At 47.7% G+C, this 17,668-nt stretch overlaps 1 protein-coding gene across 3 annotated transcripts in view; it reads right to left on the bottom strand.

Moving 5' to 3' along the window:
• Positions 1-15,250: 15,250 nt before the first annotated feature.
• The window catches only part of WDTC1 (WD and tetratricopeptide repeats 1), an 81,110-nt gene continuing 78,692 nt past the window's right edge, over positions 15,251-17,668 (bottom strand). For all 3 annotated transcript variants that reach the window (XM_050794930.1, XM_050794940.1, XM_050794948.1), the window contains one exon: positions 15,251-17,307. In XM_050794930.1, the coding sequence (XP_050650887.1) occupies positions 17,110-17,307 (198 nt within the window). In that variant the 3' untranslated portion in view covers positions 15,251-17,109. The remainder of the gene's footprint in view (positions 17,308-17,668) is intronic.

Here is a 17,668-nt window from a genome sequence, read left to right as displayed (position 1 = left end):
GGAGATGGGTCCGCTCCGCTTTGCTTTCCCCCGGGAATCCGAGCCGCGTCCTTCTGGGCCCGGCCAGCCCCGCCCCACTCCATCTGGGCCTGCCAGAGTCTTTGCAGCTTACGCCCCGCGGCTGCAGAAAGGATGCCCTCAGGCAGTTCGCAGTCTAGCGCCGGAGACTTATAAAGAACTCTGTAATTCAGTACGCTGAGGGCTCTTAGGAGGTGTGGTACAGTCGCTATTTATTGAGCACTTCTTAGGTGCCAAGCACTTGACAAGAATTGTTTCTAATCCCCATAAACTGATTAGACATCCAAATTAGGTATTTCCCTTCTGTTACAAGTGAGAAACTGAGGCTCAAGAGGTGAGGTGAGAGGCCACGATTCAAACCCAAGTCTTTTTTTGGGGGGGGGGGGCGGAATTTTTTGCTCTTGTTGCCCAGGCTGGAATGCAATGGCACGATCTCGGCTCACTGCAACCTCCACCTCCCAGGTGCAGGCGATCCTCCTGCCTCAGCCTCCCGAGTAGCTGGGATTACAGGCGTGTGCTACCACGCCCGGCTAAGTTTTGTATTTTTAGTAGAGGTGGGGTTTCACCATGTTAGCCAGGATGGTCTCGAACTTCTGACCTTGTGATCCGCCCACCTTGGCCTCCCAAAGTGTTGGGATTACAGGCGTGAGCCACCGCGTCTGGCGCAAACCCAAGTCTTATACCTCCCTTGCCCTTTTCATTCTGTGGTCCTCTCACGAGGTAGTGGTAGCGTAATGAGAGACTACGATTGTGTGTGCGCACGTGTGTGTGTGTGTGTATGTATTTTATTGTATATACAGGGAAGACCTGCTGGAAGATAGGAGATATATATATATATATATATATATATATATATATATTTTTTTTTTTTTTTTTTTTTTTTTTGAGACGGAGTCTCGCTCTGTCGCCCAGGCTGGAGTGCAGTGGCGCGATCTCGGCTCACTGCAAGCTCCGCCTCCCGGGTTCACGCCATTCTCCTGCCTCAGCCTCCCGAGTAGCTGGGACTACAGGCGCCCACAACCGCGCCCGGCTAATTTTTTGTATTTTTAGTAGAGACGGGGTTTCACCGTGGTCTCGATCTCCTGACCTTGTGATCCGCCCGCCTCGGCCTCCCAAAGTGCTGGGATTACAGGCGTGAGCCACCGCGCCCGGCCGATAGGATATTATTGAGTCTTGATGTCTGCCATGTGGCACGGGAGTGGGGGTATGGGTGCAGCGGTGCAAAGAAAGGAAGGCCGTGCAGAGCACTATGTACAAGAGTGTGAATACTTACTGGAATAAATGATAAGCCTTAGATGTGATCCAATCCCTTCATTGTACAAATGGGAAAACGGGCTCAGGAAAGTTAATTGTTTGAGATCACACACAACCATACTTACAGAGAAGCCAGGCTCAAATGTTGGAGCCTTTTGGCTTTTTAAAGGATACCAAGACAGACAAAGGAAATGAAGTCTACTGGGGTGGGGAGGGGAAGTGGGGGAGAGTCCAAAGTCAGAAGGAAGACTGCCACTAAAAATCAGGCTTAAAGAAAAAAGAACAGAAAGAGTAATCAGGTAAAGGAAGGTATGGACAAATGCACTCAGGAAGTTAGGAGCTTCCCATTTGGGGAAGGTCCTTCTTCCATTGAATTACCCTCCCTCAATGCTGATCTGTGGAGAGCTTGCTGTCCTGTTTGTAGCACCTAATATTTTCATGTTTTTTTTGTGGGGGATGTCTGCCTCTGCTATGGAACTCTAAGGTCCTTGACTTCAGTAGCTGGCACAGTTCCTGGTGCAAAGCATATGCCCACTAGATGTTTACTGATTTATTAAATGATTGAATAAATTGATGTTTTATAAAGACCTCACGGATTCACAGGTGTGATAATGATTATGGTGGGTTAGAAAGTGATTATAACCCACTCTCAATTCTTTGAGCACATTTGTACTTCTCCTTGACCCCTGTGCAGTGTGTGATCCTTGAAGGGCAACAACCAGCATCCAGCACAGGGTTTGGAATAGATTAGGTGTGTAGTTTACAGTTGTTGAGAATAAATTACATTACTTCTTGATTCAATCACTGTAGTTATCTAATCTCTTCTGGACCACAGGCTGTGAGGAAGGTCTGTGCCTTAGACATCTCTCTACCATGACGGTCAACCCATAATTCTAGCATAGGGTTGCTGGGTACCCTTTAAACATTTATTGTAGGTATTGATGAATAACCAACCAAAGTAAGTCTCTCAGGACCTGCCATAAGTTTGGTAGTACTAATATACGTACCACATTTAATCTGCCAACCTTCAATGGCTTCTCATTGCACTTAGTATGAAACACAAATATCTTACCATGGCTCACAAAGCCCTGCACCATCTGGACCACGCCCCTTCCTTATTTACTATACTACAGCCATCCTGGCCCTTTTTTTCAGTTCCTCTCATGCACTTCTTCATATTCCAGGGACTTGGCACACACTGTTCCCCTCTGCCTGAAATACTACTCCTACCCACTTAAAGTGGCTAGCTTTCATTCTTCCTGTCTCAGATAAAATACTACTTTCTCAGAGAGCCCATCGCTGGCCTCCCAATCTAAATGAGAAAGCCTCTGTTAATCGCCTGTTCTTTTTCTTCATAGCTTCTTTGTAGCTGTGTACTATTTGCCTCCCCCACTTGACTGGAAACTCCGTTTGTCTTGCTCACATGTGTATACCCAATGCCCAGTATAGTGCCTAGCACATGGTATTTTTTTTTTTTTTTTTTTTTTTTTTTTTTTTGAGACGGAGTCTCGCTCTGTCGCCCAGGCTGGAGTGCAGTGGCGCGATCTCGGCTCACTGCAAGCTCCGCCTCCCGGGTTCACGCCATTCTCCTGCCTCAGCCTCCCGAGTAGCTGGGACTACAGGCGCCCACAACCGCGCCCGGCTAATTTTTTTTTTGTATTTTTAGTAGAGACGGGGTTTCACCGTGGTCTCGATCTCCTGACCTTGTGATCCGCCCGCCTCGGCCTCCCAAAGTGCTGGGATTACAGGCGTGAGCCACCGCGCCCGGCCGCACATGGTATTTTTTTAATCAATATTTGTTAAATTGAATGAAAAGCAAATACTTACAGGCTTGGTATCACATGCTGGTTACAGTCTAAACGCAGGAACCTAGCTTGTTACCTGCTACCTCTTGGTGTCTCAAGTCTTTTTAATGGGCTTGGGTTGGTGGGCACAGTGCTCAGGCAGAGGGTCAGACCACAGAGCCCTGGCTCCTTTCCTAAGGTCCACATCATCCTACCCTTGGCCTAGGCAGCTGCAGAAACAGGGGCATGAGGAGAGCCAGGTACCTGGAGATAGAAGCCAGATCCTCTGGGGCCTGTCTCCCAGGTTTGGCTTGCCCCCCACCACAACCCATCCACAAGATCTTTTTTTTTTTTTTTTTTTTTTTTGAGACAGTCTCTATCATCAGGCTGGAGTGCAGTGGCATGATCTCGGCTCACTGCAACCTTTGCCTCCTGGGTTCAAGCGATTCTCCTGCCTCAGCCTCCCAAGTAGCTGGGACTACAGGCGCGCAACATCACACCCAGCTAATTTTTGTATTTTTAGTAGAGATGGGGTTTCACCATGTTGGCCAGGATGGTCTTGATCTTTTGACCTTGTGATCCACCCGCCTCAGCCTCCCAAAGTGCTGGGATTACAGGCGTGAGCCACCACGCCCAGCCTTTTTTTTTTTTTTTTTTTTTAAATGATGGATTCATCCCTGCAGAACGCTCCTTCTCACATATACACCTTGGTTCTCTCACCCAATTGTAAGAGTCTCTCTGGCCTGTGCCCTGGACTCCTCTGCTGTTGCTTCCTCATCACCCATAAACAGATGGGAAATCTCCATCAAAGACTAATATTTCCTTCCAGGCTTACAGGATCACAGCAGGGTCCTGGAGGAAGCTCCTGTTATGGCTGAGCTTGGGACAGGATTGATAGGTTTCAGAGCTATCCCTCCCCCAACACACACCCCAACCTAAAATAGGAATGACCATCTGGATCCACTTATGGGTTTGGCTGGGGGAGGGAAGGATGCCAGAGCTGAAACTGTCAAGCTGGGAAACCTTTGAGGGTAAGATGCTGCTTATTTGAAGGGTGAGCTTGGGGCATTTCCTCTCTTGGTGGGTGTCAGAGCACCCCCTCAATTGGCCCCATGTATAAGTCCCCAGGACTCACAAATCTCCTCTCTCAGGCTATCTCGCTACTGGCTTTCAAGGCCCCTCATGATGCCCTCAAATTTTCTTTCCAGATTCATTTCTCACAGTCTCCTTTGGGACTTGCCTGGAGTTAGCCTCACTGGCCTGTTTGCCCTTCACAGAATGAGTCCTGCACTTCATACCTCGTGTGTTTGCTCACACCGTTCCCTCATCGGGGACGTCCTTCCTCTCCTCTTCTACACTACTTTCAAGGTTTCAGGCAAATGCTCCCTCTTTGCTCCCAGAGCACGAAGGCTGTGTTTCCACCTATTGAATATTCATGTGTACTTGCATTAGCATTAGCTGTTTACATGTCTGTCGCTCCCAAGAGACTGTGAACTCCTTGAGAAGGGGACTAACTGGATCTATTGGTCCCTGTATCCAACCAGGCAACTGGCAGAGAGGAAGTGCTCAGGTAATGTCACTGGAGTTATTTGTTGACTGTAGATGGTCTCCTTAAGGGCTCTGGGGAAGAATCACCTCAATCCAGGGAAAGAGCCTGAGCCAGGGGCATGCTGCAGTGTACGCAGCATGTGGGAGGGCAGCATCCTCTCTTCTGCTCAGCCCTCTCTGGCCCCTGGAAGCTGGGCCTCTCTCCATTCTGACTCCAAGCCTTCCCATGGTGGGGAGGAGATTAAGGGGACCAACTCAGTGCAAGAAACCATTTCAGAGCAAACCCACTGGCCCTTTAGACATCAGAGTTCACAAAACGACTTCCTTTTCCATTCAATTTTTTGTTTTATTTGGAAATGGAGTCTCCCTTTGTTGCCCTGGCTGGAGTGCAGTGGGGCCATCTTGGGTCACTGCAACCTCTGCCTCATGGGTTCAAGTGATGCTCCTGCCTCAGCCTCCTGAGTAGCTGGGATTACAGGTGCCTGCCATGACGCCCAGCTAATTTTTTTTTTTTTTTTGAGATGGAATCTTGCTCTGTTGCCCAGGCTGGAATGCAGTGGCGCTATCTTGGCTCTCTGCAACCTCTGCCTCCCAGGTTTAAGCAATTCTCCTGCCTCAGCCTCCTGAGTAGTTGGTACTATAGGTGTGTGCCACCATACCTACAAATTTTTGTATTTTTTGTAGAGACGGGGTTTCACTGAGTTAGCCAGGCTGGTCTTGAACCCCTGACCTCAGGTGATCTGCCCACCTTGGCCTCCCGAAGTGCTGGGATCACAGGCGTGAGCCACTGTGCCCGGCCCCAGCTAATTTTTGTATTTTTACTAGAGATGGGGTTTCACCATATTAGCCAGGCTGGCCTTAACTCCTGACCTCAAGTGATTGTCCACTTCGGCCTCCTAAAGTGCTGGGATTACAGGTGTGAGCCACCAAACCCGGCCTCCATTCCATTTTATAGATGGGCTAAGTTACCCAAGGTTATAGAAAGCACAGCTAGGACCAGGATCTAAGTCTCCCACTTTGGGGTGCCCAGTAAAGCATGATGGCTATACATGTGGACTCAGGAATCAGGCAGCTCAGTGTTTGAACTTCAGCTCTGTCAGTATCTGTCGCACCTTAGAAAAGTAGCAGAACCTGTTAGGGCATCAGTTTCCTTCTCTCTAAAATGAGAAATAGGCCAGGCATGGTGGTTCACACCTGTAATCCCAACACTTTGGGAGGCCAAGAGGGGAGGATTGCTTGAGCTCAGGAGTTTGAGACCAGCCTGGGCAACACAGAAAGACCTCATCTCTACTAAAAAAAAAAAAAAAAAAAAAATTAGCTGGGCATTGTGGCACATGCCTGCTGTAATTCCAGCTACTTGGGAGGATTGCTTGAGCCTGGAGGAGCCGCAGTGAGCCGCTATTTTTTTGTTTGTTTATTTATTTGAGACGGAGTTTCACCCAGGCTGGAGTGCAATGGCGTGATCTCGGCTCACTGCAACCTCCACCTCCCAGGTTCAAGTGATTCTCCCTGTCTCAGCCTCCCGAGTAGCTGGGATTACAGGTGCTTGCCACCATGTCCGGCTAATTTTTGTAATTTTAGTAGAGATGGAGTTTCATCATATTGGTCAGGCTAGTCTTGAACTCCTGACCTCAGGTAATCACCCACCTCGGCCTCCCAAAGTGCTGGGATTACAGGCGTGAGCCACCACGCCCAGCCAGTGAGCCATTATTAATTTCATCATCCAGGTATTAAGCCTGGATGTTGATAGTTATCTTTTCTGCTCCTCTCCCTCCTCCCACCCTCCACCCTCCAGTAGACCCCAGTGTTGTCTCCTTTGTGTTCCTAAGTTCTTATTATTTTTTTTGAGACAAACTCTTGTTCTGTCACCTAGGCTGGAGTGCAGTGGCACGATCTCAGCTCACTGCAACCTCTGCCTCCTGAGTTCAATTGATTCTCATGCCTCAGCCTCCCAAGTAGCTGGGATTACAGGCGCACACCACCATGCCCGGATAATTTTTGTATTTTTAGTAGAGATGGGGCTTCACCATGTTGACCAGGCTGGTGTTGAACTCCTGGCCTCAAGTGATCCTCCTGCCTCAGCCTCCCAAAGTGCTGGGATTACAGGCATGAGCCACTACATGTGGCCTGGTGACGACCCCTTTTAGGGCTTACTAGAGTGATGAGGGGAGACCAGTGTGAGAGTCTCTAAATCACTGTAAAATAGGGGTAAACTATGGCCTCATTAGGATCAGGACCTTATTTTATATGTAAAAAAGAATTGAGTGGGAGCAGGAGGCCGAGCAACCAAGTGGGACATTCCTTCTTCAGGCCACCACCCCTGCCAGACATGTTAATATCCCTAGACCTGACAAAGAACCTGGCACGTGTGGGGCACTGAATGATGGCAGAATATACTGGGGAGGACTCACATTTCACAGTAAAATCCAGTGTTCAGCAACCATGCACAATCCCTGTATTTGCTACTCCTCCAGATAATCTGGAGGCCCCAGGAAGGCAAGAAATATGTTGTGTACAATTTTGTTATGCCAGTGCCTAGCCCAATGCCAGACACAGAGTAGGAGTTCAAAAGTATCATGGGCCGGGCATGGTGGCTCACACCTGTAATACCAGCATTTAGGGAAGCTGAGGCGGGAGGTTCACTTGAGCCCAGGAGTTTGAGACCTGCCTGGGCAATATGGCAAGACCCTGTCTCTATTTAAAGAAAAAAAAACCCGGGCGCGGTGGCTCACACCTGTAATCCCAGCACTCTGGGAGGCCGAGGCAGGCGGATCACGAGGTCAGGAGATCAAGACCATCCTGGCTAACATGGTGAAACCCTGTCTCTACTAAAAATACAAAAAATTAGCCAGGCATGGTGGCGGGCACCTGTGGTCCCAGCTACTCGGGAGGCTGAGGCAGAATGGCATAAACCAGGGAGGCGGAGCTTGCAGTGAGCCGAGATTGCGCCACTGCACTCCAGCCTGGGTGACAGAGCGAGACTCCATCTCAAAAAAAAGTATTGTGACCTATTACATTATAAGAAAATGGTTTATAAAGAATTGTACTAGGCCAGGCATGATGGCTCATGCCTGTAATCCCAGCACTTTGGGAAGCTGAGGCAGGCGGATCACCTGAGGTCAGGAGTTTGAGACCAGCCTGGCCAACATGCCAAAACTCTATCTCTACTAAAAATACAAAAATTAGCTGGGCATGGTGGCACATGCCTGTAATCCCAGCTACTCGGGAGGCTGAGGTAGGAGAACTGCTTGAACCTGGGTGGCGGAGGTTGCAGTAAGCCAAAACAAATTTGCGCCCTGCACTCCAGCCTGGGTCACAGAGTGAGACTTCATCTCAAAAAAAAAAAAAAAAAAAAAAAAAGGACTAGGAATTAGGGATCAGGAATCCAGTCCTGGCTTTGGTTCTAATTCACTAGGGGGCCTCAGGCAACACCATCCCTTTTCCTGCCCCTCTTTGAAACTCATGGTCCCTATCTGTACAATGTGGAGAAAGAGCTAGATCAGTGGTTCTCAGCTCTGGCTGCATATTAAAAATGAACCTGGGATGATTTAAAACAATGGATGCCAGCCCAGGTCAGAAACGGAGGACAAAACTCCCATGCTGTTTAGTAGTGGGAGCGCCTGTGAAGAGCCACTGCACTCCAGCCAGCACAACAAAGCAAGACCCCATCTCTTAAGTTAAAAAAAGGAGGAAAAAAAAAAAAAAAGGACAGATGTCTGGGCTCCACCTCAGACCAATTAAAACAGAATCTCTGGGGTGGGGCATGGAAAGTTACAAAAGCATCCTGGGTGATTCTGATTTACAGCTAGGGCTGAGAGCCTCTGAGCTAGATGACTTCTCATCACCTTTTAAGTTCTGCAACAATATTTGGGCATGCTCCTAAGCAGAGACAGGAGCAGCCCTCTGGGGCCACAACTGCCCTCCACAAATGCAGAAGTCTCAATTTCTCATCTCTGCTTTACTGTAGACTCTCTTATCAGCAGGGCTCGTGAATGCTTTGGACGAGTCACACATGTGGACACTCTTCAAAAACGCAGCACCACTCATCTTTTTGCTGTTTCTGTCGTTTCGCCTTTTCCAGAAAGTCATATACTTGGAATCATACAGGATGTAGCCCGTTCAGTCTGCTTTCTTTCCCAAAGCAATAAACATTTAAGTTTCCTCCATATCATTTTGTGGCTTGATAGCTCATTTCTGTTTATCCTGAATAATATTCCATTTTATGGCTGTATCAGTTTATCTGTTCACTTTTTTTGTTTGTTTGTTTTTTGAGACGGAGTCTCGCTCTGTCACCCAGGCTGGAGTACAGTGGCCGGATCTCGGCTCACTGCAAGCTCCGCCTCCTGGGTTCACGCCATTCTCCTGCCTCAGTCTCCTGAGTAGCTGGGACTACAGGCATCCGCCACCTCGCCCGGCTAGTTTTTTGTATTTTTTTTTGTATTTTTTTTTTTTTTTTTTTTTTTGAGACGGAGTCTCGCTCTGTCACCCGGGCTGGAGTGCAGTGGCCGGATCTCAGCTCACTGCAAGCTCCGCCTCCCGGGTTCACGCCATTCTCCTGCCTCAGCCTCCCGAGTAGCTGGGACTACAGGCGCCTGCCACCTCGCCCAGCTAAGTTTTTGTATTTTTACTAGAGACGGGGTTTCACTGTGTTAGCCAGGATGGTCTCGATCTCCTGACCTCGTGATCCGCCCGTCTCGGCCTCCCAAAGTGCTGGGATTACAGGCTTGAGCCACCGCGCCCGGCCTGTATTTTTTTTAGTAGAGATGGGGTTTCACCGTGTTAGCCAGGATGGTCTCGATCTCCTGACCTTGTGATCCGCCCGTCTCGGCCTCCCAAAGTGCTGGGATTACAGGCTTGAGCCACCGCGCCCGGCCTGTTTTTTTAAATTGAGACGTTGTCTTGCTCTGTTGTCGCCCAGGCAGTGGCATGATCTTGGCTCACTGTGACCTCCACCTCCTGGGTTCAAGCAATTGGCCTGCCTTGGCTTCCCAAGTAGCTGGGACAACAGGTGCACACCACCATGCCCGGCTAATCTTAGTATTTTTAGTAGAGATGGTGTTTCACCATGTTGGCCGGGCTGGTCTCGAACTCCTGATCTCAAGTGATCCACCTGTCTCAGCCTCCCAAAGTGCTGGGATTATAGGCGTGAGCCACCACACCTGGCCTCCATTAACCTTTTGAGGGGCATCTTGGTTGCTTCCAGTTTTTGGCAATCATGAATAAAGCTGCTATAAACATTCATGTACAGGTCTTTACATGGTTATGTTTTCAACCCCTTTAGTTAAATACAAGGAGAGTGACTGCAGCACTGTATGGTAAGAGTATGTTGAGCTTTGTAAGAAACTGCCAAACTGTCTTCCAAAGTGGCTGTACTATTTTGCATTTCCTCTGGCAATGAATGAGAGTTCCTGTTGCTCTACATCCTTGTCAGCATTTGCTGTGGACAGTTTTAACATTTTAGCCATCCTAGTAAGTGTGTGATGTGTAATGGTATCTCATTGTTTTAATTTGCAATTCCCTAATGACATAATATTTTAAATCTTTTCATATGCTTACTAGTCACCTGGGAATCATCTCTGGTGTGGTGTTCAGATCTTTTGCCCATTTTGAAATTGGGTTGTTTCCATATTGTTGAGTTTTAAGAGTTCTTCGCTGGGCGCGGTGGCTCAGGCCTGTAATCCCGGCACTTTGGGAGGCCGAGGCGGGCAGATCACGAGGTCAGGAGATTGAGACTATCCTGACTACACGGTGAAACCCCGTCTCTACTAAAAATACAAAAAAATTAGCTGGGCGTGGTGGCGGGCGCCTTTAGTCCCAGCTACTCGGGAGACTGAGGCAGGAGAATGGCGTGAACCCGGGAGGCGGAGCTTGCAGTGAGCTGAGATTGCACCACCGCACTCCGGTCTGGGAGACAGAGCGAGACTCCGTCTCAAAAAAAAAAAAAAAAAAAAAAAAAAGAGTTCTTTGTGTATACAAATCCTTTATCTGTGTTTTACAAATATTTCTCCCAGTCCTTGGCTTTTCATTCTCTCCACCGTGTTTTTCACTGACAAATTTATTTTAATGAAGTCCAACTTACCAATTTTTTTCTTTCCTGGATTGAGGTTTTGGTGTTGTATCTAAAAACTCATTGCCAAACCCAACAAAGTAAGTGGCTGGGACTACAACTCGGATTATGTTAAAGCTATAGATCAAGTTGGATGTTTTTCCTATGTTATCTTCTAGAAGTTTCATAGCTTTGTATTTTAAATTTAGGTCTGTCATCTATTTTGAGTTAACTTTTGTAAACAGTGTTAGGTCAGTATTTAGATTTTTTTTTGCATATGGATGTCCAATTGTTCCATCACTGTTTGTTGATAAGACTATCTTTTCTCCATTGAATTGACTTTACTGCCTTGTCAAAGATCAGCTGACTATATTTGTGTGGGTCTATTCCTGGGTTCTCTATTTGTTCCATTGGCCTATTTGTCTATTCTTTTGCCAGTACCACACTGTCTTGATTATTGTAGCTTGATAGTAAGTCTTGAAGTCAGCAGTGTTAATCCTCTGAATTTGTTTTTCGTAAGTATTGTGTTGGTTATTCTGGGTCTTTCTTCTTTTTCTCCATTTCTAACAAGAAGTTTATTTAAACAACAAGATGCTTGATTTGAAGGGAAAACTATTTAGGATTTTTTTTTTTTTTTAAAGAGTAATTTATCCCTGCTTACAGACAGATTGCCCTACATGTAAGAGCTATATACAAAAAAAGTTATAAAATTGTCCTTGGTTTTACAATTAATAAATGAAAAACACTAAAATTCTCCAGGTGAATAAGGTATGCAAGGATTTTTGTTTTTTTGTTAAAATAGTGACAGCAAAATAACATTGCAATATAAGAGTTGAATGAGTATGCCACTGATGGAGAAAGGGAGGTAATTTTCAAGAATCAGTATTTTTCCTCACGGGTATGTTCTGATTGACATCAAGTGGATGTCACTGGCCATTTAATATTTAAGACAGCATATTGCTTGTGAACATACACCCGTTATTTTATGTACAGTAAAGGAATAGGTAAGGGAAAAATAATAGAGAAAACTATACTATAGTAATAGTCATGATGTGGTGGAACCAAATTGCAGTTTTCTAATTGAGAATATAATCTTGATCTATAAGAACAAAGTTCTAGAGTAAAGAGGCAGGTTCCTTTTTCAGTAGATACTTCTTGTCTGTTGCTGAAACACATCAATTGTTATCTTCATCCTCCATTTCCAACTGTGCAGGTGTGTTTGTTTCATTGACTGGTTGCCTGTCAAACTAGAATCTGATCTGTCTCACTGACAAACTCTGTCCTTCACAACAGGCTTTCATTACTCTAGTAAGTGGTATATGACTCTTTTTTTTCTTTTATGAGATGGTGTCTTGTTCTGTCACCCATGCTGGAGGGCAGTGGTGCGATCTTGGCTCACTGCAACCTCCGCCTCCCGGGTTCAAGCAATTCTCCTGCCTCAGCTTTCTGAGTAGCTGAGACTACCACCATGCCCGGCTATTTTTTTGTATTTTTAGTAGAGATGGGGTTTCACTATATTGGTCAGGCTGGTCTCGAACTCCAGACCTCAGGTGATCCACCCACCTCAGCCTCCCAAAGTGCTGGCATTACAGGCGTGAGCCACTACACTCGGCCGGTATATGACTTTTAATCTTAAACTGCACCACAGAACCATCCTGCCCTATTACCTTCAAATTAGTAAGATTGTTATTCTCAGTCTTGACTCCTTCCTTGGGCTTTTTAGCCACGTGAGTGCTGGAGTCTCCTCAGCTGCTGCTTCACAAATGAGGCACCAGGTCTGCACAGAATGAATGAGCACACAAACAGCACCAGGAGAAGCAGAAGAAGGTGGAACAGTGGAACTATTCTGGGTCTTCTATATTTTCATGTAAACTTTAGAATAATCAGTTGGTGATACTCACAAAATAACTTGCTGGGACTATGACCAGGATCATGTTGAAGCTAGAGATCAAGTTGGAAAGAACTGACATCCTACTATTGAGTTTTCCTATACGTGAACATGGACCATCTCTCCATTTACCTGATCTTCCTTGGTTTATCAGTTTTGTAGTTTTGCTCATACAAACCTTGTACATATGTTGTTAGATTTATTCCTAAGTACTTTTTTGGGGGGATGCTAATGAAGACTGAATAGGTTGAGGACAAGGTGCTTTTAGAACAGTGAAACTATTCTGTATGACAATGTAATGGTGGATACAAGACATGCATTTGTCAAAACCCATAGAACTGTGCAACACAAAGAGTGAACCGTAATGTAAACTATGGACTTCAGTTACCATAATGTATCAATACTGGTTCATTAATTATAACAATGTACTAATGCAAGATGTTGATAATTGGGAAAATTGAGCTGGGGAAAGACGGGTATATGAAACTCATTATACTATCTGCTCAATTTTCTGTAAGCCTAAAACTGCTCTAGAAAGTAAAGGCTATTAATTTTTTTAAAAAATGGAGTACCAGGCCGGGCGCGGTGGCTCAAGCCTGTAATCCCAGCACTTTGGGAGGCCGAGACGGGTGGATCACGACGTCAGGAGATCGAGACCATCCTGGCTAACACGGTGAAACCCCGTCTCTACTAAAAAATACAAAAAACTAGCCGGGCGAGGTGGCGGGCGCCTGTAGTCCCAGCTACTCGGGAGGCTGAGGCAGGAGAATGGCGTGAACCCGGGAGGCGGAGCTTGCAGTGAGCTGAGATCCGGCCACTGCACTGCAGCCTGGGTGACAGAGCGAGACTCCGTCTCAAAAAAAAAAAAAAAAAATGGAGTACCAACTCCAAATGAAAAGGAGACCCTGGTGAAGTCTTCCAATGCCTCCCTTGCCTACAGGATCAAGTCTATGGTCTCTCAGCAAGCACAGGAAATCCTTCACAATTTGACTGCCCCTCCAGTCCACCCTCTACCATCCAGCCAAATGGAGTCATTCAGGGCTCATGAAGGAACCTGGGACTCTGCACTACTCCCTGGTCTGGAACACTGTCCCTTCTTTGCCTGGTCTGGAAATGCCTTCAAGAAGCTTCTGCAGATGTTAATTTGGGTACACAAAGGAATAATACCAGCCCATAGTATCTGCTTTATAATACCACCTATGGTATTTCTGGCAGGACCTCTCAGTAGTTTCAGTAGTGAAACTACTGTTCCCATAGACTACACCACAGTTCCCAAACTGTGCATCAAGGCACCTGAGGGCACCCACAGCAAATTCACAGGGGGCAAAGTAGGATATTTTGAAAGATACTCAACATCTTTGGCTAATGAGTGAACTACTAGCTCAAGGTAGTTCACAGTTCCATTATTAGATTATGCCACAATCCTTTTGATTATGTCATCTTTAAGAAGCTGGGTCTTTAGTGGTTGCTGTGATAAAAAGCAAATGAAAGTCGATGTGGGACAGGAAATGAAGGTAGCAGTATCTGCTTTCATTAGAAAATTTAACAAGTTGTTCAGTGCCCAATGGGCGGCATAGATTCCGTTAGTAATTGCAGTTGTTTAAGAATGAAGGCCAGGTGCGGTGGCTCATGCCTGTAATCCCAGCACTTTGGGAGGCTGAGGCGGGCAGATCATCTGAGGTCAGGAGTTTGAGACCAGCCTGGCCAAGGTGGTGAAACCCCGTCTCTACTAAAAATACAAAAAATTAGCTGCGTGTGGTGGCAGGCGCCTGTAATCCCAGCTACTTGGGAGGCTGAGGCAGGAGAATTGCTTGAACCTGGGAGGCAGAGGTTGCAGTGAGCAGAGATCGCGCTATTGCACTCCACCCTGGGGGACAAAAACGAAACTCTATCTCCAAAAAAATAAAAATAAAAAATAAAAATAAAATAAAAATAAAAATAAAAAAAAAAAAAAAAATTAGCCAGGCAAGACTCTGTCTCAAAAAAAAAAAAAAAAAGAATGAAATATTGTTTCTTCCAATTCAGATGTATTATTTTTTAAATGGCAACTAACTTGTTAGGACATAAATACTTTTTAAGTTATTTGGGCTTAACTACTTAATAAATTGAACTGTTAGGTATTTCTTTTGGCTTAGAGGCTCCATGAAAAAATTACTGAGATGGTAATGGTGCTGTGAGCTGAGAAAGTTCAGGAACCTGTAGTCTAAGACATTATTTAATCCAGGGCACATCAAAACCTTGCATATGTGAAATCAATTTAGTGGGTTATAACCATATTTTTTTCCCTAACAAAACAGAAAGGTAAGCAGAGCACATTGCATGTAGCAAGGGTAAATATTATTGTGTAAAACTTTTGTTCATTTTATATATATATATACACACACACGCATATATATACAAGTAATCATGTGTATATTGGGTCACAATGTAAATTGGTTTGAAAAACCACTAAGATTCCAAGCCCCTTATTTTACTGATGAAAAAACAGCTGGAGAGTGAAAGCTGATGAGTACAAATCACAGCCATGAGAGCTTGGCTCTGCACTCAGTCCTGCTGGGCGGGGTGGTCACTGCTCACAGTGACCCTTCAAGGCAGGATTCTGCCCAGTAGAGGTGTGGTTACTCAAAGTCATAGAGCTACAGAGGTGAGGGACCAGGTGCCCTCACTTTGGTTCCAATACCCATCTGCACCCCACAAATGCCACCAGCCACACCTAGAACAAAATGGTTTTAATCAATTGCGTCACCCTCACTCTCCTGGGAGCGGAGCAACAAAAAGGCTCGGCTCCTGCCCCCAGAGGACAGTAAGGCTTATGTGTCTCTCCACACTGCAGGGCCCAGGCTGGGCAGGCAGGGGGTGGGAAGCAGGACAGGAGGCAGGGAGGGAGGGTGGGAGGCAGGGAGGAAATGGCAGGTGGCTGGAACACAAGAAAGCAAAGGGGACCCAGCTGGTACTTGGGCCCCAGGGCCCAGTCCCAATACTCCTGCTCTCCCTTCTCCCTGGCTAGAGAAAGGTCACGGAGAAGAGACAGGGGAGCAGGGCCCAGCAGCAGGAGAAGCAGCAGCAGCTGTTTCCGTCACCAATAAATATACTTCATTACCAAGCTAGAAGAGAGGGATGGGAAGAGGGACTGGGGTGGGAAGGAAGGGGGAGAAGCTGCCACCTGTGTTGCTGGGATTAAAGCAATGAGATGGTGCCAGACCCCCCACCACTATCCTCACCCTCCCCTTGTCTTCTTAAAACTGTGAAAAAGCTTTTAACATGGCCCTCCTGTCTCCAGGGCTGCTCTGAAGCCTGAATGAGAGGAGGCACCTGGCAGAGACAGGGGCTGAGGAAGGGAGGGAGGGAGGAGAGGGAGAGGAGAAGGGAGGCTGCTTTTCCCCAGGGGCTGCAGCTGGAGGGCTGGAGCCAAGTAAGCACTGAGGGGAAGCAGGGAGGGAGAGAGGGGGAAGGATGAACCAACTACCTGGAGCAGCTGGAGCTAAGAGCCAGGGGGTAGAGGGGAGGGGAGGCCTGGTGAGTGGTGGGTTAATCGCTGCATCCAGTGTAAAGCTTGGGGCTGCTGGGGAGGGAGGGGCCGAGTAAGGGACTTTCCCATCTGAGTGGCTCAGGAGACCCACCCCTCTCCCCTCAGAGCAGCAGGGGACAGAGAAAAGCCATCACTTCTTTGGTCTTTGTGGCGGCTCAGCATGTGGGATGGGAAGGCGGGCAGAAAGGACAGAGAAGGGCCCTTAGCAGGAAGCGCCACCTCAGCAGAGTAGGCCTGGCTGGGAGCTCTGGCAGAAAGGTCACAGTGAGGCTGAGGAGCGCCCAAGAGGAGAACGGCCGTAGTGCAGAAGTGCTGGCATGGATGGGTGGGGTAAGGTGCAGTGCCCCACCCTCTGCCAGGGCCCTTGGGAAAGGCAGAGCCTCCAGAGGTGGCCAGTGAGAGTAGGTGCAGGGCCAGAGCTAGTAGCCAGGAGAGGAGTGAGGGTGCTCCACTGCGACCTCAGCAGGTAGCCTGGTCTTGCCCACTCCAGGGCTCCCGTCCTTCCTTTTGGTTCTGCTCTAACACTAGTGGCTCTGGGGGGAGGGTGGGACCCATCCTTTTTCAAAACCTTTCCTGAAGACCACAGGGGAGCTAGCCTTGCAGGCTTGGGAGCAAGAGTGGCAACAGGCCAAGGTGAGCCCTTACCAATTGGGAATCCCACTCCCCCTCCTGCTGCCAGCTGAAGGGCAGGACAGTCCCTGAAGACAGTTCAGCTTGTTCCTCCCCACCTGAGGCAGAAGGGATTCTGAGGCAGGCCAGAGCCCTCCAGGGACATGGAAGCAGGAGGTGGGGGGGGCATATGGAGGGGTATCCCCTCGTGCTCTTTTTTTTAGGGCTGGGGATAGTCAGGGGACAATCAGCCCAGAGTCTGAAAGCCAGCAAGTTGTAGCAACCTCCACCCCTAATGCCAAACTAACAAACAAAACAGGGGAAATGAAAAAAAGTGGGGTGGGGAAGACAAACCAAAACAGAATCCCCTGACCTCCTGCCCAGGGCGGAGGGTCCAGCCAGTAGCAGGGGCTGGGGACCAGGGCTGGAGGGTCTAGCTGGGCCGGCACTGCACCTGGCCCTCAGAGCTGTCCTCGTCATCAGAGGCCCCGGCACCTCCACTGCTCAGGCCCGTGATCCGGTAGCCCATGTTGAGCAGCATCACCTCCAACGGGTCTGCATTCATGCGCCGCTGGTTGGCCTGCGAAGCACCCTCCATATCTTCCACGACTCGGCCTGTGAGGTCTTCACTCTGTGGTGGAGAAAGGGGTAACACACATGAGGCTCAGGGAGGGAGAGGCACCAGGGTACACGTATGGGGCGGGGGAGGGAAATACACAGACTTAACTATCTATAGGGGGAGGTACACGTACATGCCAGGAGGTGTACACACAACTGTGCTACATATTGTTGGGGGTGCTCACACTGGAATATATATGGGGAGACATGCCACCTCAGGATATATAGGCAGGTCATAACATGCTGGGATATACGTGGGGGACAGTACACACCAGGATATGTTGGACACACATACTGGGACACCTGGGACAAGGGGCAGACACAACTTCCCCACCCCACTCTGTTTTGTTGCCACAGCAACTCTTCCTTCATCT

The sequence above is a fragment of the Macaca thibetana genome, chromosome 1 (assembly GCF_024542745.1).
Source record: "Macaca thibetana thibetana isolate TM-01 chromosome 1, ASM2454274v1, whole genome shotgun sequence".
Taxonomy (NCBI): Eukaryota; Metazoa; Chordata; class Mammalia; order Primates; family Cercopithecidae; genus Macaca; species Macaca thibetana.
The sequence above is the reverse complement of the archived record's forward strand: the minus strand, read 5'-3'. Positions and strand labels throughout refer to the sequence as shown.